This window comes from Felis catus, chromosome C1 (genome assembly GCF_018350175.1).
Source record: "Felis catus isolate Fca126 chromosome C1, F.catus_Fca126_mat1.0, whole genome shotgun sequence".
NCBI lineage: Eukaryota > Metazoa > Chordata > Mammalia > Carnivora > Felidae > Felis > Felis catus.
In genome coordinates this window covers 71,425,790-71,448,940 of record NC_058375.1, presented here as the reverse complement: position 1 = coordinate 71,448,940, position 23,151 = coordinate 71,425,790, and the positions used below count along the sequence as shown (strand labels likewise).

Sequence of the window (23,151 nt, the reverse complement as noted above, 5' to 3'; positions counted from 1 at the left end):
ATATTTACACCGGGATCTGAAGGATTAACAGCAGTTGGCTAGAACACGGGGCTTAGCAGTGGCAATTGGTGGTTTAGCGATTGAATTTGCAAAGAGTGATGTTTGTTTCTTCTTTAAATTTCTTTCTAGGATGTTCGGTTCTTCTCCACAATGAATGAGTGTTACTATGATAAGCGGATGGACTTTTTTTATAATAGGAGCAACACAGACACTGCCGATGAGTGGACAGGAACGAAGCTTGTGATTGTTTTGTGTGTTGGAACATTTTTCTGCCTGTTTATTTTTTTTTCTAATTCTCTAGTCATCGCAGCAGTGATCAAAAACAGAAAGTTTCATTTCCCCTTCTACTACCTGTTGGCTAACCTAGCTGCTGCAGATTTCTTTGCTGGAATTGCCTATGTATTCCTGATGTTTAACACTGGCCCCGTTTCAAAAACTTTGACCGTCAACCGCTGGTTTCTCCGCCAGGGGCTCCTGGACACTAGCTTGACCGCCTCTCTGACCAATTTGTTGGTTATTGCTGTGGAGAGGCACATGTCAATCATGAGGATGCGGATCCACAGCAACCTGACGAAAAAGAGGGTGACGCTGCTCATTTTGTTTGTCTGGGCCATTGCCATCTTTATGGGGGCGGTCCCCACACTGGGCTGGAATTGCCTCTGTGACATCTCTGCCTGCTCTTCCCTGGCCCCCATTTACAGCAGGAGTTACCTCATTTTCTGGACTGTGTCCAACCTTGTGGCCTTCTTCATCATGGTTGTGGTGTACCTGAGAATCTACATGTATGTCAAGAGGAAAACCAACGTTTTGTCTCCACATACAAGTGGGTCCATCACCCGCCGAAGGACACCCATGAAGCTAATGAAGACGGTGATGACTGTCTTAGGTAAGAGAACCAAGGGAGCCATTATTCCCATTCATTCAGCAAATATTTATTGAGTGCCTAGTGTATACAAGGTGCTTGCTAAGTGAATGCAGTAGTGAACAAGGATAGTCGTAGATTCCCAATGTGCTTGGTGTATACACTCTTGCAGGGGAAAACAAGTCAAGTATTGTAATGGGGACAAGGAAAATAATTTTGTAATACATTTTAATATATATTATATTATATTATGATTTATATTAATTAATATAGATCATATATAATTACATGACTTATTAATTAAATTATATATGTATAAAATATATAATTATATAGAATTAAATTATATTATATTTATAATTAAAAAATTATTAAATAAGTTGATGAGTCTCATTGGGAAAAATAAAGCAGGGCAGGAAGATAAGGAGGCTAAGCAGGTCTAGTTTGCAGTTCTGGCTTCCGCTGAAGATGACTTTTGAGCAGACGTGAAGGTGGTGAGGAAGCGAGCTGTGTGTGTGTCTGGGGGAGGCCATCTGGGCAGGAGATGCAGTAAGGATAGGAACCTAGAACAGCAAGGAGGCCAGTGTGGCTGGTGTAGAGCAAGTGGGGAGAGTGGAAAGAGAGGAGGTCCGGGAGCTGATGAGAGGTGCTAGGGCCACTCAGATCACATAGGGCTGTGTAGTTATCATAAGGACTTAGGTTTTTCTGAGTGAGATGAGAAGCCATGGGAAGGTTTTGAACAAGGAGGTAACATGATTGGACCTGCATTTTAATGGTACCTCTTTAGATGCTGTTTTGTGAGGGGCAAGGGCAAAGGCAAGAAAATTGCTTAAGAGGGCAGGCATTTCAGTACTCACAGAGGTGATACTGACAGGGACGAGAGGGCAGTTGGGAGGTAGTGCCTTGTCAGATTCTGGATGTTTTTAAAGATCGGGGTGACAGGATTTGCTGATGGATAAGGTGTGAAGCACGGTGACAGGAGTAGGGAGGGTGGGGCGTGTCATTCATTGAGATGGGGAGGCTGTGAAGGAGGAGGTTTGGGGGGAAGATCGGGAGTTTGGTTTTTAGAATCGTATTAGACATCCAAGTGAGTTATTGAATCAGGAGTTCAGGGATTAAGTCTGGACTGGAGATTCACGGAGAGTCATTGAGGGAAGAGATGGTATTTTAAACCAGAAGAGTGGATAAGCTCACCATAGTGGGGTGAATGTGGATGGTGAACATGCAGAAGAGGACCAAAGAACGAGCCTGGGGGCCCTCCAGTGTAGGGAGGGTGGGGAGGCAAGGAACAACCAACAAAAGAGCCCTCCAAGGAATAGCCAGAAAACCCAGGAGAATATGGTGGCCTAGAAGCTGTGAGAACAGAGCCATCAAGGAAAGGGAGTATCTGCAATGTGAGTAGTCTTGGGAAGTAGAGCGAGATAAGGTCTTACTAGGCTTAGCTTAGCAAACTAGTAGTTTAAGAAAAAAAAAAATTTTTTTTTTAATGTTTATTTGAGAAAGAGAGAAAGAATGTGAGCAGGGGAGAGGCAGAGAGAGAAGGAGACACAGAATCCAAAGCAGGCTCCAGGCTCTGAGTGGTCAGCACAGAATCTGTTGTGGGACTTGAACTCACAAATCACGAGGTCATGACTTGAGCTGAAGTTGGACACTTAACCGCCTGAGCCACCCAGGAGCCCCAGCAAACCTAGTAGTTTTTAGGTGACTTTGAGAAGATCAAATCTGGTATAGCCTGATCAGAACAAAATGAAGAAAGGGAGAAGAGGCTTTAGGACAGCAAATTTGAACAGCTCTGAGGACTTTGGCTTTGCACTGCGAGCCCTGTCCCTAGAAGAGGTGTTTAGGTGCATAGAATTTTCCTTTGGTTTTGTTGTCAGTCTGGTCGGCTGCCCTGTCATTCTAGTCTGGGTTACAGGTGGAACTGGTGCTGTGTGGGCTCACAGGCCTTGTCTTCTGTCAGAGAGGCCATTTCTCACCATGTGTGGTGGCTGCAGCAGTGAGGACTGTTGTTGAGAGAGACCCTGGAGTATGTTCCTGTCAAGTCCCAGTACGAAGGAATTATGAAATGAATTCTTGGGAAACAATTCATATTAGAGGATATAGGGAATCTGTCGTATGGTATGGGAGGCATCATGATGCCTCCGGGTCCTGAAATTGCTAGTAAGATATGGAAGTCAGCAGATACATAGCGTGATGGTTAAAATGATTTCAAACTGAGGGTTTGTTTTTTCGTTAACAAATATTTGTATAGTACTTACTATGTGTTAAGCATTGTCCCAAGTGTGTTGTAGATACCATCCCGTTTAATCCTCATGGCGATCTTGTGATACAGGTGCCACTGTTATCCCCATTTACCAGATGGAGAAACTGAGCAGAGCTATATGCCCAAGGCCACTCAGTGATGGATAGTGTCACCAGCACTCACCGTGTGGTTGGCCTTCAGAGCCCACCTGTGTAACACTGTACTCTCCAGCCAGTTTTGGTTTATTTGGACTTTTTACTGGTTTTCTCTTTATTCTGTCTTCTGCTTTCACCCCTTGATAAGAATGTAGACTGAAAGTAAGAAAAGGAAGGAGTCACATTAATCAGTTTTTCCACCCTTGAACTAGATAGGGTATTGATGTTTTTGGTGAAGAGTGATGTTCAGTATTTGTTGGGATTGTCAGTGAATCCTGCTGTTTTCCCTTCCGGATTTGCAAGCATCATTGTTTGTTTGGCCATTTGTCTTGAGAGGTTACCTGCCTGATTAAAGAGAAAGCTTTCTGTTTTCAGCTTATTATGTATCATGTACAGTCTGTAATCCTAGGTGGGGAGAACGGGACTCTGTAGGATAGTGATGGTCACTAGCTTCAGGTTTGAATGTAACTTTGCCTGGAACGGTTATGGAAGGGTGAAATACAGGAGCTATGTAGTTTTGGCAGGTGTGGCGTTCGATAAGGGAAAAAAACAGAATAAACTGTGAAATTGCTAAGTAGGATAAGAGAAGTTGTGGCACTGAGATGGAACGATGTGGGGGAATTGGTTAATGGCGGGAAGACAGTTTGGTGGCGAGGACCTGGGGAAGTTCCTTAGTGGTGAGACAGAGGGATCTGGTGGAAGATGAGAAGTTTGGGGACAGAGGAAATGAAACTGAAGAGCTGGGTAGTGTGAGGTTTTTAGACTTGGAGATCCTGATTTCTTTGGATTGCAGAAGATAATGGTTTTAGCCACAACTCTGTCATTTCCTACAAGGGTGATACAAAGCATATTATTAGCTCACTTTTTCCTGGTTAAATTTCATCATGTGAGGTGGATTAGATGATCTTTAAATTCTTTGCAAGTTATAAATCCAATGATCTTGTTATAACAATAAGTGACCAAAGTCAACACAGAATTCAGTGGGTTGACTGTGTATCAAAGCACAGTCTTTTTCCATGAAAGCGTCTATCATAGTATCTCCTCAGGGAGGAAGATACATGTAAGAATTCAGTTGCCTAACACAAGCGTCTCCCAAATAATAGCATCTCTGAAAAATCAGCAGTGGTAGCATCTATCATCACTGTAGTCACTGGTTCTATGTATGTGCAAATTAGTAGCTTACTACTTATTTCTGTAATGATTATCTGATTTAATCATTTGGACTTTTCTGCTTGCATTGATATATATGTTGTGGGAAAGATTAATATAAGATTGGAGTTTCTTTTCAATATACCCTCTTTTAAACATTACAAAGTCAGTCAATTAATATATATTAACTGTCTGTTGAACAGCATCTAAAAGGCAAAGAGTTGCATGAATTCAGTGAGCTGAATCTCATTTCAGAGAAGGAAGATGGGATGGACAGGTGGAGTTTGGGGACGGCTTCTCAGAGGGCTTGGGATGTGATCTGGAAGGATGGGTGGGATTTGAGTGGGCGAGGGATTTTAAGTAAGAGAAGTAACAAAATCAAAAGGACAGTAGAAACAGCTAAAGCTTGAGTAGTGCCACAAGGAAGGCCTGGTGGAACACTGATGCATGTTGTGGTACAACAGAAAATAGCTCAACCGTGAGTCAGGAAATTTAGTTGGCCATCCTCTTTGGAAGGAGAGAGGTAGACCAGATGACCTTTGTGTGTCTTTCCAGCTTTAATTTAGTATTTTGGTTGCATACAAGCATACAGAGCTGGTTAGGGAGCAGATTTTTTTCCTTGTTGAGGAATGTGATGATAGTGTGAATTTTAAATCTGTATATGGGTGGAAAGGCATCTAGGCATTGTGTGCCCATTTTAGCAGCCCGGAGGCAGAATGCTTGCTCATTTCAGGGTCATAATGTGTGATGAGCCCTTTACACGAAAGAAGTTGCTTATTGAATGTTCTCATGGAAAAGACATTGCGGACACACGATCCCTGCTTTCCACAGGGCACCAAGGCCTTGCCTAAGAGAGGGTCATGTATTTTGAAATCCTACTTGTTAACAAGGCTCATTGGCTGTAGCAACCAGACAAATGCACAAGAAGCCCCCCCCATGAAAACCTCTCATTTATTGTCAGACAATACGCCATGTGAACTGTGAATACAAGGATGTTATGTTTCCTGGGAAATGGGCTGGATTTTCTTCTATTTTGCAAAGTCTTAAAAAGTAAAAAGGAAAGAAGTCTGAGGGTATTGTGAACCATACTTTTGAAATCTTCCATAAACCTTGTCTCTTAGGGTGGTGTTTTTCAAACCTCAGGTTGTGACCTGTAATGAAATCAATTAGGAGATTGTAACTAATACTTTTTGTGTGTGTACAGGATTGTAATATAAAACCTATTTTCTTTTTTTTAAGTCTATTTTTGAGAGAGAGAGAGCACAAGCAGGGTAGGGATGGAGAGAGAGGGAGAGAGAGAATCCCAAATCCCAGCTTTGTGCTGGCAGCACAGAGCCCAACACGGGCTTCGATCCCGTGAACCTTGAGATCATGGCCTGAGCTGAAATCAAGAGTTGGATGCTTAAGAGGCTGAGCCACCCAGGCGCCCCTAGAATGTATTTCTTAACACGGGTTATGGTCAAGTCTGCTTGGAAAGCCACGGTTGAGGTTTCTTTTCCAGCCAATAATGACTGACATCTTTTAAAATATAAGAAACATGATGGGGGCACCTGGGTGACTCAGTCAGTTAAGCCTCTGACTTTGGTTCAGGTCATGATCTCCCAGTTCGTGAGCTTGAGCCCCGTATCAGGCTCTGTGCTGATGGCTCAGAGCCTGAAGCCTGCTTGGGATTCTGTGTCTCCCTCTCTCTCTGCCCCTCCCATGCTCCCTCCCTCCCTCCCTCTCACACACTCTCTCTCTCTCTCTCTCTGTGAGTGTGTGTGTCTCAAAATTAAATAAACATTTAAAAATTAAAAAAAAAATACAAGAAACATTATGGCTAAAGGACCTTGAAAAAGGTTGTGGTAACTGAAACAAAGAACTGCATGTTTTTCTTGTCATTTCTCCCTCCTACCTCTCCACTTAGGTCAATGCTAAATTCCTCTTGCTTTCTCTCAGGGGAGAGAGGAAAGAGGCGAAGGTGGTAAAGAAACAGTGCTGGGGGGTCTCATGCTGGGAGGAAATAGGTGAAAATTCAGTCCATCATGAGCCTTGCTAGAGTACTAGTAATAAGCATACATGATGTTTCTGCAGCACTGTGTCTTTTTCAGGGATTTATTTATTTTTTTAATGTTTATTTATTCTGGAGAGAGAGCAAATGGGGGAGCGGAACAGAGAGAGGGAGAGAGAGGATCCAAGGCAGGCTCTGCACTGACAGCCGTGAGCCGATGTAGGGCTCAAACTCATGAACCTCGAGATCATGACCTGACGCTCAACCAACTGAGCCACCCAAGGTGCCCCTTTTTCAGCATTTTAATACATGTTCTCATTCAGTCTCAGGGAAATCCTACAAGATAAGTGGGGAAGATAGTATTATTCTATTTTTCTGCCTCCCTTAGATATGCCTTATACTCAGCTATAATTATTTATGGTTTGGTTTGTTTGTTTGGGATCCTAAGCCTTGTGCATGGTGGAATACCTTCCCCCTTATTCTGTCTGGGAAGCTCCCTTTCATCTTGTAAGACTCAACTCAGGGGCCTGTCTTCTCTGAATCTTTCCCTGCCCTACCTAGGTAAATCTGCTTACTACAGCCTTTGGGCCATCTCTATTTTGTCCGTACTTCAGCCAATCCATTCAATTGTTCCATGTTCCATGCCTTCATCTCGAACTAGAGTGTTGCCTGCTTTGCAGTCGGGGATTGTACCTTATTTATCTACCTTTGCGTATCAAACGTGTAGCACACTGACTGGAACATATTTGTTGAGATTATAATAGAATGAGTGAGGGCGCCTGGGTGGCTCAGTCTGTTGAGTCTCTGCCTTTGGCTCAGGTCATGATCTCACGGCTCTTGAGTTTGAGCTCCGCGTCAGGCTCTGTGCTGACAACTCAGAGCCTGGAGCCTGCTCCGGATTTTGTGTCTCAGTCTCTCTCTGCCTCTCTCGCTCTCTCAAAACTAAGTAAACATTTAAAAAAAAACTATAATAGAATGAGTGAATTAATGAGGAGATTGAAGTTAAGGGAAGTTAAGTGGCTTCTCAAGAGCTACAACTAAAAATAGAAACCAGGTTTCCTCACATCCAGCCTGGCCTTTGGCAGGCTCTGGCCATGATGTGCCTGTGAGTGGCCAAGGAATGGATGGGTCTCCCATTTTATAATATGGGAAACAGAGGTCTTGGAAGGGTGAGTGGTAGTGCTGTCTTGGGAAGAGAAAAACAAATGAATACTTTTTGAGCTCCTACCATTAGGAGGTCTGCGTGTTACATGCTTTGGGGATTTGATTTCACTTACCCCTCATAACAATGCTGTGCAGATCTGTTTTGTTGATAAGGAAATTTGGATGGACTTAAGCATCTTGCCCATAGACCCCTATTGGCAAAAATAATAACAGTTAATATTCAGGATGTACTATATGTGGTTCTGAAGCCCTTGGCACATTCTGTTCCATTTAATCTTCATGACAGCTCTTTGAGGGAAGTCCTGTTATTATTACTAATTGAAGAAACTGAGGCCCAGGAAGTTCAGTTGCTTGCCTAAAATTGGTAGCAGAGCTGAGAGTCAAGTTCAAGCAGATTGGTTCTAGGACCCCACTCTTCAAGGTTAATTAGCTTCACATAAGTGACAGGGATAGAATAACATCAACCCTATTCATGAGGTTTATAACTTGTGTCTCCCTTGATTTCTGTTTATGTCTATAAAGTCACTTGAATTCTCAACATTTAGCTGACTCTTGATTTTTTCTAAAGATTTTGCAGTATGGCAGTGACAGTTACGACTACCTCTCTGCAGGGAATGACAGCCGCACGCTCTTGAAACTTTATGCAAGATGTAGATGGCAACACCAGGGGCCTGGGAATAGGGAGGGAACCAGATTTATATCCTGGCTTTGCCACTCCAAGTTATGTGACCCTGAGCAATTTACACAACATGTGTGACTTGGCTTCTTACACATGGGGATGATATCAGTGCCTCTGGCATGGCAAGGTTTTGAGGATGCAGTGAGATAATGCACATACAAGCACCTAGTATAGTGCTTGGCACATAGTACGTGCTCAGTAAATATTGGCTATATTGGCTTTAGTTTGACTCGGAAGAGCCTGGCCCTGCATTTAAGCACAGTGCCCTTTTCCCCAGTAATGTCACAGGTACTGTGGAGAGGGAGCCCGGAGGCCTACTGTTGGTGCCATCGTGATAGCAGGTTTTGTAGTGTGGACAAGTGGTCGGGAGGAAGTTGACTGGGTATGTTTCTTCCCAGAGACTGCCTGACAGCTGGCAAGTAGCCAGCTCAGTTCCTGGAGACCGAGGCCAACCTAAACGTGTGGTCACCACAGAACGGAAAGGCTCTGAGTTTGCATTACTGGTCTCTGTAAACACCGACCCCCACCATGAAATGCTGTTAATGATTCCTGTCTCTGACAGATGATCTTTGCATTAATAATTCATTTCACTTTTGCAACATTTATGAATAAAACATCCTAAGTGAGACCCTGACCACTAAGTGTTAGCTTAATAAGAATCCTGTAATACAGCACCAACATCTTTGTGTGCGATCTAGAAGACATTCCTCATAAGAAACTGTCCCGTCTTGCTAATGAATCCTACCAGAATGCTTTCTTAGTCAAGTACTGTTCCCACCTATACTAGTGCTGGGATGTTTGTTCTTCGTCTGAAAAGAGCTGAGACCAGAAGCTAGGCCTTTTGATATTATTTATAGGTTTCATCAGTGAAATATCCTTGCTCAATTAAAAAAAAAAGTGTATCTGCTCCTTCCCTGCTTGTACTCTCTCTCTCCCTCTCTCTCAAAGTAAATAAAAATGTTTTAAAAAGTGTACACACATGCATACACGCACAAGCACACGCACACACAACAGAGGCCAGGAGTCGAGAAGAGCTAATAGAGTCCCAGGAAATTGTCAAATATTTGTTCTCAGCATTAGTAGCCTTTCCGTGGCTTCTGCATCACAGAAGCCTGCTCTCAATGTTTCGCTGCCTTGCATGCCTGAGTTATCAGATACCTGTTGAAAAAAACAAAGTTAAACCTTTGCTTTAAGAAATGTTGAAATGATCAGATCGTTGGCATGCAGGAGCCCTCTTGTTGCTGTGCAGTCATATCAGACAGAGAATGACTAATTCTTTTCAGAGTCAAGCCATCCAGGCACCAATACTTAATACATTGAGTCCAGGGGTGTTCAAACTTTTGTTTTAAAACAGCTAATCAAAGGAGTGCCTCTTTTGCAGAGACTTGATGTGTTTCCTGGTATTGCAACAGGTGCCTTGGGGGAGAGAGGCGTTTGATTCCAGGGCAAGCTGTAAGTGATGAAGTGGCTCTTGGTTGTTGCCCTCCCACAATACTGTTTGACCCACCCCCTGCGTACTGAGCGGGGACATGGTGATCGGGAAGACCTCACTGTCTGGACATGGTGATCCGGAAGACCTCACTGTCTGATGTTACAGGGAAGACAGCTTCAAGTTAAACCCCATCCTTGTATGCCACTGAATCCCGCTCCATTCCCATCTTTTCAGATTGCCTTCATTTCTTTTTTCTTTTCTTTAAATCAGGCTCTTTTTAATTAACGTTTATTTTTGAGGGAGGGAGGGAGGGAGAGAACGCGCGCGCACAAGTTGGGGAGGGGAAGAGAGTGAGGGAGACACAGAATCTGAAGCGGGCTCCAGTCTCTGAGCTGTCAGCAGCGAGCCCGATGCTGGGCCTGAATTTACAAACCGTGAGAACATGACCTGAGTCGAAGCCGGACGCTCAACCGACTGAGCCACCCAAGCACCCCAGATTGCCTTCATTTCTTAAGACCCCTCCCCCTGAGACATGTTTAGGGGTCTTTTCCTCCCCTCTGCGTCTGTCTATGTAGCTGTTTGTTGTCTCCAGTCTGGCTCTTGGTTCTTTTTTTTAACCTCCGGCTTGACTGCTTCAGATGCCTCCCTCTGCAGTCAGATCAAAAGTCATTTTTTCCAAATCATTGTTCTCATTTCCAGTATAATCAGTGCCCTGCCTTCTTTCTTCCATTTCTTCCATACACCCCTTCGGTTCTGTGACACTAAATTCACTCCGCTTCTTATATTCCCCTATCAGACTTCCTCATTCACAACTGTTTTTCTGGCTTTTTTTTTTTTTTTTTTTTTAAAGAAACCTGAGACCTTCCTCTTCAGCTGGAACAAACAATTATTAAATATTTCCTGAGTGCAAGGTACAGAAACACCTCTCAAATTCTACCTTTGTGTTTTCCTCCAGCTTTTATTGAGGGGCAATTGACAGAGCTGGATATGTTTAAAGTATCTGACATGATGACTTGGTATTCATACACATTGTGGAATAATTACCAAGATAATTTGCACATCCTTCTCCTCATAGAGTGAGTTTTTTGTTTTTTTTTTTTACAGTGAGAATGCTTAAGATCGACTCTCAGCAACTTTCAAGTATGCAATATCGAATTATTAACTGTGGTTGTCATGCTTAGAATTTACAATTCTTATAACTGAATACTTGTGACCTTTGACCTACATCTCCCCGTTTCCCCTCCCCCCTGATAAACACCATTCTAGTCTCTGTTTCTACGAAATAAGCTTTCTTTCCTCCTCTCCTTGGTTTTGTTGTTGTTGTTGTTGTTTTTTCCTTAAGATTCCACATATAAGCGATAGCATGCAGTGTTTGTCTTTCTCTGTCTGGCTTATTTCACTTAGCAGAGATGTTCCACTACCCAACTACATCCAGCGCTCCTGCCAACACCCAGCCAGCCTCCTAGAAGGTTTATACTTCCAGATCTCAGTAATACCTTCCCTTAGGGCCTCGATTTCTGCCAAAGGAGAGTGTGGCCATGGCATGTTATTCAGACCACTGAATGTCATACCTACACCAGTAGGTCACATCACTGGGCTGACACCTGGAGTAGCATGGGAGGTACTGACCCATGGTAGAATTTTATCAAGTGCATGTTAACATTGTTTGTATTTTTAGAATTTCAGCTGGGGGCCACTGCATTCGGTGCGTAGCCAAAGCAAACTGGTTGGGTGGGAATTAGGAGTAAAGGTGCTTGCTGGAATCATGGCCTCTCAGACCTTGGGAGCAACACAGAAGCTGGGATAAAGGGCAAGTGAACCAGAAGTATTGGCTGGGGGACACCACAGGTGAGCAGTGCGTCCATCTGCTCTGACAACTGTCCCTGTGTTCCAGCCACCCACTCTCCCTCACCACCAGATTGTCGGTATAACTAACTGCAGAGTGTGACAAGGAAGGACCCTGTTACCTTGAAGAATCAGTGTCTGTTGAGAGATGTCCAAGTTCACCTTATAAATCATTGCTAGTATTATGGCCAGAGCTCTGGACTTCCTAGTTCCTGCTTCTTCTAATGGGTCTCCCTTCTTGCCTTGGTGAAATATACCTGTCCTTGGATGCCTATGTTACCATGATATATGCCAAGAGTTGTTTGTTTTCATCAAGTCAGAGAGTTCATGGCCCAATACAGGGCCTGTTTTATCCTTTGATTTTCTGAACAGGAAGAGATTTCTGGTTTTTATATTTCCTCATTGTGAACATTTACCAAGTACCTACTGGGTTTTAGCAGTATACTACTATAAAACGTGGCCTCTACCCTAAAGGCACTACGAATTTGTGCCTGCTCTGATATTTTATGGTTGTCAGGAGGTGACCAGGGTTTATGAATCGACAGTTGGGTCGTGTGTGAGATAAATTACACAGAGGCAGATCTGCTCTGTTGGCTTTTGTATGTAAGACTTAAGGGGAACCTTGTTTATAGGCTGATCTGGGGAAACAGGAAGGTTACCCCCAGAAAAGATAACTAATAGAATAACTTAAGGAACAAAGAAACATACAAAAGGGCCAAATGAGGGGCCCAGGCAAAAAATGATGTGGGTTTGGATGGTCTGTGGAGGCTTCCTTGTAGAGGCAGGCTTTGAGCCAGCTCTCAGTATGGCAGGTGGAGAAGAGAGGGTGAAGCATTGCAGATAAGTGGAATGACAGGATAGAAGACAGGCTTATCTCTAGATCTATATCTATATCATCTATATATCTATATATCTATATATCTGTATCTATATCTATATTTGTCTCCAGGGAAACCATACTGGGGCCAGGAGTAGGAAGGAGAGCAGGGCAGACTGATTTCTGGAAAAAGGGGTTTGCATAGTAATGACAGTCTTGTTTGAGAGGCATACGGGGGTCAGAGTGGAAGGCCTTGAATCTTAAGATGGTGTGGACTTTATTGTCAAATGTCTACAGAGGCCAGGAAGATGATTTTGGTCCATGGATTGGGCCTGGGGTAGGTACAAGGCATTAGGGAGGGGTGGCACCTGTGACTAATGGGATAACTTCAACTTTTGTTAAAGGACTCCACAAGCCAAATTATATTTGTGGCCCGGGCCACAGCTAAACTGCCTTATCTGGCAATGGAGAGCCCTTGAAGAGGCTTGAAGGCATTGATGGGTTGAGAGGAAGGTAGGAGTTGCCAAATGCAGAGTTTTAGAAAGATAGGAGAGGGTTGAAGAGGGAGAGATCATTTAGGAGATTGCTGGAATTGGCCGAAGGCTCTGTGGGTGGTATAGCTCAGAAGCCACAGGGAAGGCAGAGCTGGCCCCTTCCAGAGTAGGATGGTTCAGCTGTCCGCAGCAAGCCAAGTAAGTAAGTGCACACCGGCCAGGAAGAACAGCCGGGGAAGCCCAGCAAGGAGAGCAGACGGGGAGCAGACCAGTGGAACATGAGTTTGCGGAAATCTGGCAAGAGGCAGAGATCCAATAAGCAGATGGCCAAGGTCAGAGAAATTTGGAAGCAGGAAGCAGAGCTCCATCCTGGAAACCAAGATTCAGGGGCAGGAATTCATCCTAGAAACTAAGGCTTCTTAAAGCCTTTGAGCGTTGCCCGTCCTCAGCTCCCAGCCGACCTCACCTTCCTTGCTGGCTCTAACCAAGAAGATAGAAGTCACCTGACCCAGATGCTCCTGTTACCCCTCCTTCCACCGTCTTAGCCAACCTGCAAAGGCCTCCATTCTTACCTTCTCTACGAGAGCCCATTACTCCCAGCCTCCCCAGGAGCCTATTCTCTAATTCTTGCTCTCCTGTGTATTTGACCATTAAATTATAGCCCCTGACCTTACTTAACTACTGTACTGCGTCTCTTCTTCCATTTCTTACCCAATTTTCTTACTGCCTCAAACCATGGTAATCTAGCTTTGCCCCTATTAAGATTGTGCCAATGAAGCCACCATTGCCCTCCTAACTGCCTGTTTCAGTGATCTGACTGGAACTCCTTATTGCACAGCTGATTCATGCCACCTGTTGATGGCATGAACATCTCTGTGTCTTCAGTTCCATCTCTGTCTCTTGCCAGTCCCTCCCATCTTTGGCCATCCCTGAAATGCCCTTGTTCCTGTCCCCTGTGGCTGCCCAAGTTCTCTTAAGGTGACCTTCCTCCTGTGGCATGGACCAGCGCTTCTCCGTGAATGTCGCCCAAAGCTGTGTCTCCATCCTTGGGGCCTCTGTCAGGAGATCCAAATCTCTGTCTCCAGCTGCCGGTCACGCACACACGCCCAGATGCCCCACAGGCACTTCAGACTTCACATTCCCCTCTAAACCTGCTCCGTGGGTTGTATTGCGTGTCTGTGGTGGAGGTCCCATCTGCCTTGCCTTCCAACCAGGAATACTTAGTATGGTCATCTTTCCCACCATCTAGATCCCGTTAGTCACCAAATCAGCCTGAGTGGTATCTCAGATCTTATTACATCCCCTTAAACTAAGCCTCACCATCCTGCTTACCAGGATTCCCTCCTCCCAGCTTTGCCTGCCCCAGGCCTTCCTACATACCACCAGCTGAGGCATCATCCTAAAAAAGCACAATGAACTCGGTTTAATCTTTTCTTGGCCCTTCTTAAATTCCAGATAAAGCCCAAATTCCTGGGCTGGAATTGTGAGGCCACTTTCACAATTCTGGTCCCAGCCTTCTTTTCTGAACATCCCCCTCCCATACAGCCCAGGCTTCTGTTGTGCCCAGCTTCTCACCATTCTGCAGGTGGACAGGTCTGCTTGATGCTCCTTTTGGGTAATCAATCTTTTCTTTCTTTCTTTCTTTCTTTCTTTCTTTCTTTCTTTCTTTCTTTCTTTCTTTCTTTCTTTCTTTCTTTCTTTTAAATATGGGTGCTAGAGATAGACCCCCCTCTGTTTTTTTTAATTCTTTTTTATTTTATTATTTATTTATTTATTTATTATTTTAAATGATTATTTTTGAGAGAGAGAAAGAGTAAGCGAGCACGAGCAGGGGAGGGACTGAGAGAGAGGGAGACACAGAATCTGAAGCTGGCTCCAGGCTCCGAGCTGTCAGTACAGACCTCCATGCGGGGCTTGAACTTACAAATGCGAGATCATGACCTGAGCCAAAATTGGATGCTGTAACGGACTGGCCACCCAGGTACCCTCCCTTCTTTTTATTTTTAAAGTAATCTCTACCCCCAACATGGGGCTCAAACCCATGACCTTGAGATCAAGACTCATATGCTTTACCAACTGAGCCAGTGAGGTGCCCCTCTTGGGTATTTTTAGCATGGCAAACCCCTGTCTATCTTTTGAGATCCTCCTCTGGGACACTTTCTAACTCTTTCAGAGTTGATTATCCAGTGCTTCTATAGCCTACTATTTATATGTGTAAAAATATTTAGCCCATTTCATTATAATTTATTTGCTGAAGGCCCGTATCTCTTACTAGATTCAGCTTGTCAAAGATAGGACTGTGTCTGTCTCCATTTCTGTTGTGCCTGGTGCACAGTAGATACTCAACAAATGTTTATATAGTGATCTAACAAACATATTCACCAGATGGTCCTAGGACAGGACCTGAGCAGGTGCCCCAGCGTCTGTCCTTGTCCTAGTCATAACCACAGGGATGGTCCTACTGCTGCTTAGGATGCTTCTTATCCTGTGGTATCATGACATGATTTGCTTTCTGGAATGCAGGCGCCTGGTGTCCTAGTTCTTACCAATGGTCTTTTTGAGCTGGTGGCATTTGAAGAGGGTACCAAGTAAACCTTAAGTGAGTGACTCAAGGCCTGAAAGGAGATTTCTTTGGTAGAAATGGGATTAGAGGTGGAGAAGTCTCCAGAGAGCTACATGGTCATTATGGCTTTAATTCTGTCCCTCGAGGGTTAGCGGGTGACTTGGGAGGCTGTTACTTCAGGGTTGCTGACAGGACTGGCTACACGATTCGTGGGCCCCTTATTTAAAAAAAATTTTTTTTTCAACGTTTATTTATTTTTGGGACAGAGAGAGACAGAGCATGAACGGGGGAGGGGCAGAGAGAGAGGGAGACACAGAATCGGAAACAGGCTCCAGGCTCCGAGCCATCAGCCCAGAGCCTGACGCGGGGCTCGAACTCACGGACCGCGAGATCGTGACCTGGCTGAAGTCGGACGCTTAACTGACTGCGCCACCCAGGCGCCCCCAAAAAGGCAGGAAAAAAGTACCACTTAAAGGCACTAAGATCTCAAGCTCTTTCCTTTCTTCTGGACGTCTCTGCTCACACTCATGTTCTATTGTCCTGTCAAACGTCACTTACAAACAAGTTCAAAGGTGAGCTTACTAAGGATTTCAAGATGGAGACAGCAAATCTTGAAACAGAGCTCAGGACCCTGGTGAACGCAGGCTGTGTGTGACTGTGCAGGCCGCACACGCACCAGGATAGCGCAGCTGCTGACTATAACCTCCTGACCTTAACTAGCCCAGGACCACTTGCAGAGACTTAGGTCTCATTGAATTTATCCTCCCCCAGGATTTTGAGGGCCAGCCTTGTGTGTTGTCTCGATCCATCTCCTCAACTGTGAGAGGTGTTTTCTTAGAAGCTTCCTTGTCAGGTGCCTGTTTCCAGGACAAGGCTCCTTATCACCAGCTTGCAGCACCGACAGGGAGGTAGACGGGCTGTGTGGCTGAGACAGTCCCAGGAGCTCGCATGTACAGCTCATATGTTACTGGGCTCTCAGAATTAGACTCACCAGTGAAGCAAGGACCCACCTGTGTCTGTTGTCAGCTGGGTCCAAGACAAGACCTGTTAAGTGTTTTATCCAGAACAGTCCCCTTCATGACTGGGCTCACTTAAGAACACCACAAATGGGCCTCATGTGAAAGGTCAGAACTTTTTGTGTGACTTGAACAATTCCTCCGTGGAATATCAGTGTTTTCCTTCCCAGGATGTGTTCCAAGCTCCTGGGTCCTGGGACTCCTTATGGTTAGGCCTGATGTTCTGTTGGGGGCTCTGGGCTCCAATACTGAGTTTACTTTGACTGGAAACATGTGGCAAAGTTCTGGTATCTGTGTGGCCACTTGGATGTCCTGCTATGACTCCAGGGACACACAGCAAACTTGTGAAGCCCTCTGAGAGGAGTTCAGTGCTGTCCGCTGCAGCTGGGGCATTACTGGTTGCTGAGGCGGCATAGCAGAAGCAAGTGATTGTGGGCTCTAATGGAGTCTCTGTGGCTTAGAAGCTAAGACTCTCTCTTCAGTAGCATGGAATGGAACCTCAGAAGGACACAGAGGTGGTCCTACAAGAGGCTAGTGCTCACTTATAGGGTAATAACTGGACTCTCCTCCATTTGCTCTAACTTGGAAGGAAATACTGTTCCTTTTTTTGAAAAATGTTTGTTTATTTTTGAAGGAGAGAGAGACATAGTGTGAGCAGGAGAGGGGCAAAGAGAGAGACACAGAATCTGAAGCAGGCTCCAGGCTGTGTGCTGACAGCTCAGAGCTCAAACTCATGAGCCATGATATCATGACCTGAGCTGAAGTCAGATGCTTAACCGACTGAGCCACCCAGGTACCCCTGGTTCCTTTGTTTTAAGGCAGCTTGCACTTTAGAGAGGTAGCATTGACATGAGCCTAGAGAATCTTTAGGCTTCCTGATTCTTCTTTGCTGGCCTTTATATAATAAGGGATTGTGTAGACCCTTCTGACTGGGGGAGTCTCAGGATGTGGTCAAAGGGGGACAATGCCAAGGACCAGCCACTTGATTCTGGACTTATATCATTGAGGGGGAGGACAGTGCTAGCCTGAGGGTCCTGCAGGAGCAGTATGGAAGTTCTTAAGTTGAGGGCTTTTTTGAATTCCCTTGAGTTTAGGAAGGGGAGGTAACATAGGGGTCTCAGTGATTGTGGGGTAGAGGGACTGTGGTCTTCAGGATCCACGCAGAAACTTGGGGCTCCTGAGCTGAGGCATTTTCTGGACTTGGCTCTGCATCCCCTCTGAAGCACCTTGGGCTACCCTCTGGGGACTTAGGGACCTCAAGAGGCTTCAGGGCCTCAGGAGAGAGCAGCCATCTTGGATCATTCGGAGACTGGTGTGACCAGACACTGGATGTTCAGAGAATACAACTGAGTCAGTACATGTGGGGCTCATGAGCCAGAGGCAGCCTTGGGCAACAGAAAAGAGAGTAGACTAGGGTCCAAGGGTTCTGAGGGAGTCCTCATTCTCTTAAGGTCCTTTGAAGACATATCGGAGTATATTAATGATGTTCCATAGTTATCGGTCAGGGGAGCAGTAGGCTGAGACAACCCTTTATCCAGTGAAAGAGAAAGCTTGGATGCAAAGCTCACAGCACTTATGTCTCCACAGGAGATAAAGGTCTCTAGCATCCCTGGGCTCCTCTTGAGTTTCCTAGAGAGCTCTCTGGGTATTCACTTCACATGGGAAATAGATACGTGGAGACCTAAGGGGACAGCCGGCCCACTGGTCCCTCGGTCCCCTGGATGGAACTTCTCCAACACCTGCAGACCAGGAAAGGGTCACAAGGTGGTGACAGAAAGTAGTACAGGTGGGAGCTGCCACATTTGCACGGAAAGCACGTATTCCCTTCAGGCTGGCACTGGTCCAAGCTCTGCGGCAGGTGAAAGGCTGGGGTGGCTGCCAGGCTGAGGCCAGGGCTGTCGGATGGTGCAGGCGAGGCAAGGACCTGGCTGGATCTGGGCAGGCTCACAAAGGTCTGTGCCTCCCGTTAAAGGCATTGCTGAGGGAGTGCCACAGACAGATCAGGGTAAAGTGGCAGGTCCTATATGACAGCACAATAGCACCCTAGAATAGTGCCAGCAGCCACCAAGGAAGGGTTGGGATCCAGGCAAGAGAGCTGGAGACAACAGATGCCACTTTCTCCAACAACCGGCTACAGGAAGCCTCCTTGAAATCAGCGGTTGGAAGTCAGGGAAGCTTGACTGCAGGTAATGGGAACCTGGTCATTGACCTGGACCGGGCTGGGGACCAGGATGGGTGCGGATGCATCCTCTGGAGGGACACAGGTCCCTGGGAGACTGAGAGGAGTCAGGGAGAGACCTAGCCTCAGAAGATCTGGAGTACTGGCCAGATTACCTTGGAGACCTAATTAAGGGGACTAGAGTATAAAGCAGAGACCAGGAATGTGGCCGAACTGAGACTGGGGGCTCCTCAGAGTCTTCCTGATCAGAGGTAGGTTCTAACTGGTTCCCAGTGCTTGGTTTGGAGGGCTGCAGAAAGAGGGCCCAGACTATTCTAGAAATGAGGTTTCAGGAGGTAGCGTGGTGCGTTGCAGCAGGATCACCCGGGCAATGTTTTCAACACATACACAAGCTCTCCCTCCCCTCCTGCACACGCGCACCGGTTTCTGCCTTAGTGGTCTGCTGGTGAAGCCCTGACCTGCATGTTTTGGAAGAAACTACCCAGGTCCCGTGCAGAAACACTTCACAGGCAACGGTAAGTATGGTGGCAGTGAGAAAACAGGAAAAATAGGTTTAAAGCACATTAAAAGGATAGATGGCTCAGGAAGGTGAGGCATATCAGGCATGAGGGGAACAGCAAAAAGGATGAACCCAGCTTCAGAGCTTTGCACTTGGATGACCCAAACAACAACAGCAACAAAAAAGGGTGGTTCATAAACAAAAGAAGTTCAATGAAATAGACCCAAAGCAGAATCTCTGATATTCCTAGAGAACATAAAATAGCATTTTTATTTTTATTTTTAAAAAAAATTTTTTTTTCAACGTTTATTTATTTTTGGGACAGAGAGAGACAGAGCATGAACGGGGGAGGGGCAGAGAGAGAGGGAGACACAGGATCGGAAACAGGCTCCAGGCTCCGAGCCATCAGCCCAGAGCCCGACGCGGGGCTCGAACTCACGGACCGCGAGATCGTGACCTGGCTGAAGTCGGACGCTTAACCGACTGCGCCACCCAGGCGCCCCATAAAATAGCATTTTTAGAAAACATTTGAAAAATACCCCCAAGCCCCAGTCTCTAGGAGAATAAACTACAGGGTATTCCCTCAAATTTGCAGATAGCACACTGTAGTGGCATAATTTGCTCTGAGGGGACCCATCTATTTAATACTCTCTCCTGCCTCTATATCATAAAGAAAAAACAAATTTTTTATCATTGTCTTGTTCTCTTAGTTGTTAGGAATAAGCTATTTTGTTAGGTTGAAATTAGCCAGTTTGAATTTGTATCAGATCTCATTTGCTCTGACACAAACAATCCCTTTGTGGGTAATGAAAACAATTTACTGGTGTGGTCTGAAGGAGAAAACAATATTACTCAAGCTATTAACACCAGGAGACTTCTCACTGACCTCCCAGAATGACCTGCAAACTGTGCTTCCAATATTATTGCACTCCTGAGGAAGCATGGAATGAAATCTTGCCCCAAAATGTTTTAGAGGGTGCTTCATGTGAGAAAATCATGAAAGAAAGGAAGGAAGGAAGGGGGGGGAGGGAGGAAGAAAGGAAGGAGGGAGGGAGGAAGGAAGGAAAGGAGAGGGAGGAGGGAGGGGGAGAGGGGGAGGAGGGGGAGGAAAGAAGGAAGGAAGAAAGGGGGAGCGAGTAAAGGAGAAAGAAAAGGAAAGGGAAGGAAAGAAGGAGGAAAGGAGAGGGAGAAGGGAGGAAAGAAGGAAGGAAGAAAGGAGTGGGGAACAAGGAAGAGAGAAAGGGAAGAAGGAAGGAAGGAAGGAAGGAAGGAAGGAAGGAAGGAAGGAAGGAAGGGAGGGAGGGAGGGAGGGAGGGAGGGAGGGAGGGAGGGAGGGAGGGAGGGAAAAGTAGCTATAAACGAGAGGGGAGACAGGACTACTAACATTAACCTGACGACAAGGTTTACTAGCTCCAGCGACACATCTTCAATATCAGTGTCAGAATTGGGCACAGGACTCTGTTGCGGCAGTATCTTGAAAAGAAAGATTGCACGGGGTTCATATTATGTTTTGAGATTCTCTAATAAGACTGGAACTTTCAAAGAAGTGCAGACAAGGCATAGCTTTTCTAACCTTAATTCTCTGTGTTAGGCGACTCATTTTAGAGCAGGGACGGCTGCAACTCATTTGTGTTTATATTGCACGAGGCATTGCACATAGTAGGACTCAAGGGATAAGCAAAGAAGTCTTTATTGCTGTGAAACATCTCTAGATGTTTCCAAGGAAGAGAGAAGAATTACTATTATTTAAAAAATAATACCTAGAATGTAATCAGTAGTCTGGTGTTCAGTTATGTAGCTGAAACGTCTTTAAAAATGCCTTTTTTTTTTTTTAACAGGAACATTTATCTGGGAATGTTTTTTGACAATCTTTGATGATCAATGAACCTACTATCTTGAATTCGTTTATTATATTACTAGATGCATGCTAGTGCTGGGGAATTGATAGAACTTTGTGATGATGAACTAAAATTTACTTGCCGAGGAGCCCCCGGGTGGCTCAGTTGGTTGAGCATATGACTTCGGCTCAGGTCATGATCTCATGGTTCCTGAGTTCGAGCCTCGTGTCAGGCTCTGTGCTGACAGCTCAGAGCCTGGAGCCTGCTTCAGATTCTGTGTCTCCCTCTCTCTCTGCCCCTCCCTGCTTGCACTCTGTCTCTCTCTCAAAAATAAATGAACATTAAAAAATTTTTTTGGGGGGGCGCCTGGGTGGCGCAGTCGGTTAAGCGTCCGACTTCAGCCAGGTCACGATCTCGCGGTCCGGGAGTTCGAGCCCCGCGTCAGGCTCTGGGCTGATGGCTCGGAGCCTGGAGCCTGTTTCTGATTCTGTGTCTCCCTCTCTCTCTGCCCCTCCCCCGTTCATGCTCTGTCTCTCTCTGTCCCCAAAATAAATAAAAACGTTGAAAAAAAATTAAAAAAAAATTTTTTTTTAATTTGCTTGCTTGAGGCTGAGGAAATTGGGTCCCACCCACCTTATTTAGAAATGAGCCCTCTTATTTGAAGCCTTGGCAAGGATAATAAATAACTTTTAGACCCAAGGCTGCATGGCACTGGTAGAATATGTTGTCCTGCCTGCTTGTTTGTATATAATGGTAGCATGGCCATAACAAGCAAACTTTTAGAAACTTCCCAGTGGATGAAGTATCCTTTTCTGTAGTTTGGTAAAGTCACTATCCCTGCTTTTTTCTAAAAGCCTCATTTTTCCTCCAAGTGAAGGCATGTTTGTTTTAGCAAAGCCTACATTTTCTCTTCTTCTTTTTAAAAATCTTGGCTATTTATTCTGAAGAGGTTTTCCTAAACTATTATCGCTGGGGGTATATAAAAGCATTTACTGGAGCATAATTAAAGGGATTAATTGGCCTTGGACCAACACATTTGCAGGATAAGGAGCATACAGTTTTTTTCACGGCAGTTTTATTTCATTTTGTAGTTTCCAGGGGTGCCTGTTCCTGCTCCTGACTGTTCCGGTCCCTTTCATCTGGGAGGGATCATGGTTTGCAGAGCCCTTTCCTCTATCTCCTGTCTGGGTAATTCCTGGGATAGAGTAAAGGTTTAAAGGTGGCATAGGATTCTAATTCTGCTGTCCGAGGGAGAAATTTCATTTCTTTCCACCCATTTCCTTACCTGTAAAAGTCCTAACACAAATCCCTCCTAGAGTGTATTCCTTGGAGTAAATGAAAAACAATGCTTACAAGGAGCTTCAACAATAATATACATAGCGGCTGCTTGAATTGACTTGGTAATTTCAAAATGTTCTCAAAACTCACCCTGTGAATTTGATTTAGCTGCCCAATAACCCCAAGCAGCAGGCAGGACAGAAATTCCTAGCCTCGTTTTATGGCTCAGGAATAAATAAAGCCTAGAGAGGTGACAGAACATGTTAATCTGAATGTCCAGACTGGAGCTCAGAATGTAAATAGTTTTATAAATATTAAAGTGCTTTGGCTCCAGAATTTAAATATGTTTAAAGCCTTTATTATTTTTGTGATAATGAAAGTAGTCCTTGCTGGTTGCTGAAATTTATACATTATAGAAACTTATGATTTAGAAGGTAAAAGTTGCCCTCAGTCCTCTCTTTTAGGAAGGCCAGAACCACTGTTAACAGTTTTGATGTGTCGTTTTGTTATAGACCCTTTCCTGGCAAATAAGTGTGCGTGTGTGTGTGTGTGTGTGTGTGTGTGTGTGTGTGTGTGTGTGTACTCACACACATAATCATGATTTTTGTACAGAAATGTGTTAATATTTATAATAGTTTGCCAGCTTGCTTTTTTCATTTGACAATATATCTTGGATTTTTTTTACATGTCAGTATCAACATATCTAATTCCCTTCATCAAGTGTATAAGAGTATATAGTATTCCATACCAAATTATTGATTATTTTATGGTCTATTCTGATTTTTCATTCTCACAACTAATGCTGCAGTGAGCATCCTTATGGGTACATCTATACTGTTTTTGTGGACTATATTATTCGAGAATTAGTAAATCAAGAAAAGCCTCTTTTAAAATTTTGTCAGATATTTCTCAATTGTCCTCCAATAGATTATCTCAGTCCACACCCACC

The 23,151-nt window shown here is 44.8% G+C and overlaps 1 protein-coding gene across 5 annotated transcripts in view; it reads left to right on the top strand.

The window, feature by feature from the left end:
- Positions 1-23,151, top strand: part of LPAR3 (lysophosphatidic acid receptor 3) — a 102,588-nt gene that overhangs the window by 51,903 nt on the left and 27,534 nt on the right. For all 5 annotated transcript variants that reach the window (XM_045036119.1, XM_023258864.2, XM_019837346.3 and 2 more), the window contains one exon: positions 130-886. In XM_045036119.1, coding sequence (XP_044892054.1) covers positions 151-886 — 736 coding nt within the window. In that variant the 5' untranslated portion in view covers positions 130-150. The remainder of the gene's footprint in view (positions 1-129; positions 887-23,151) is intronic.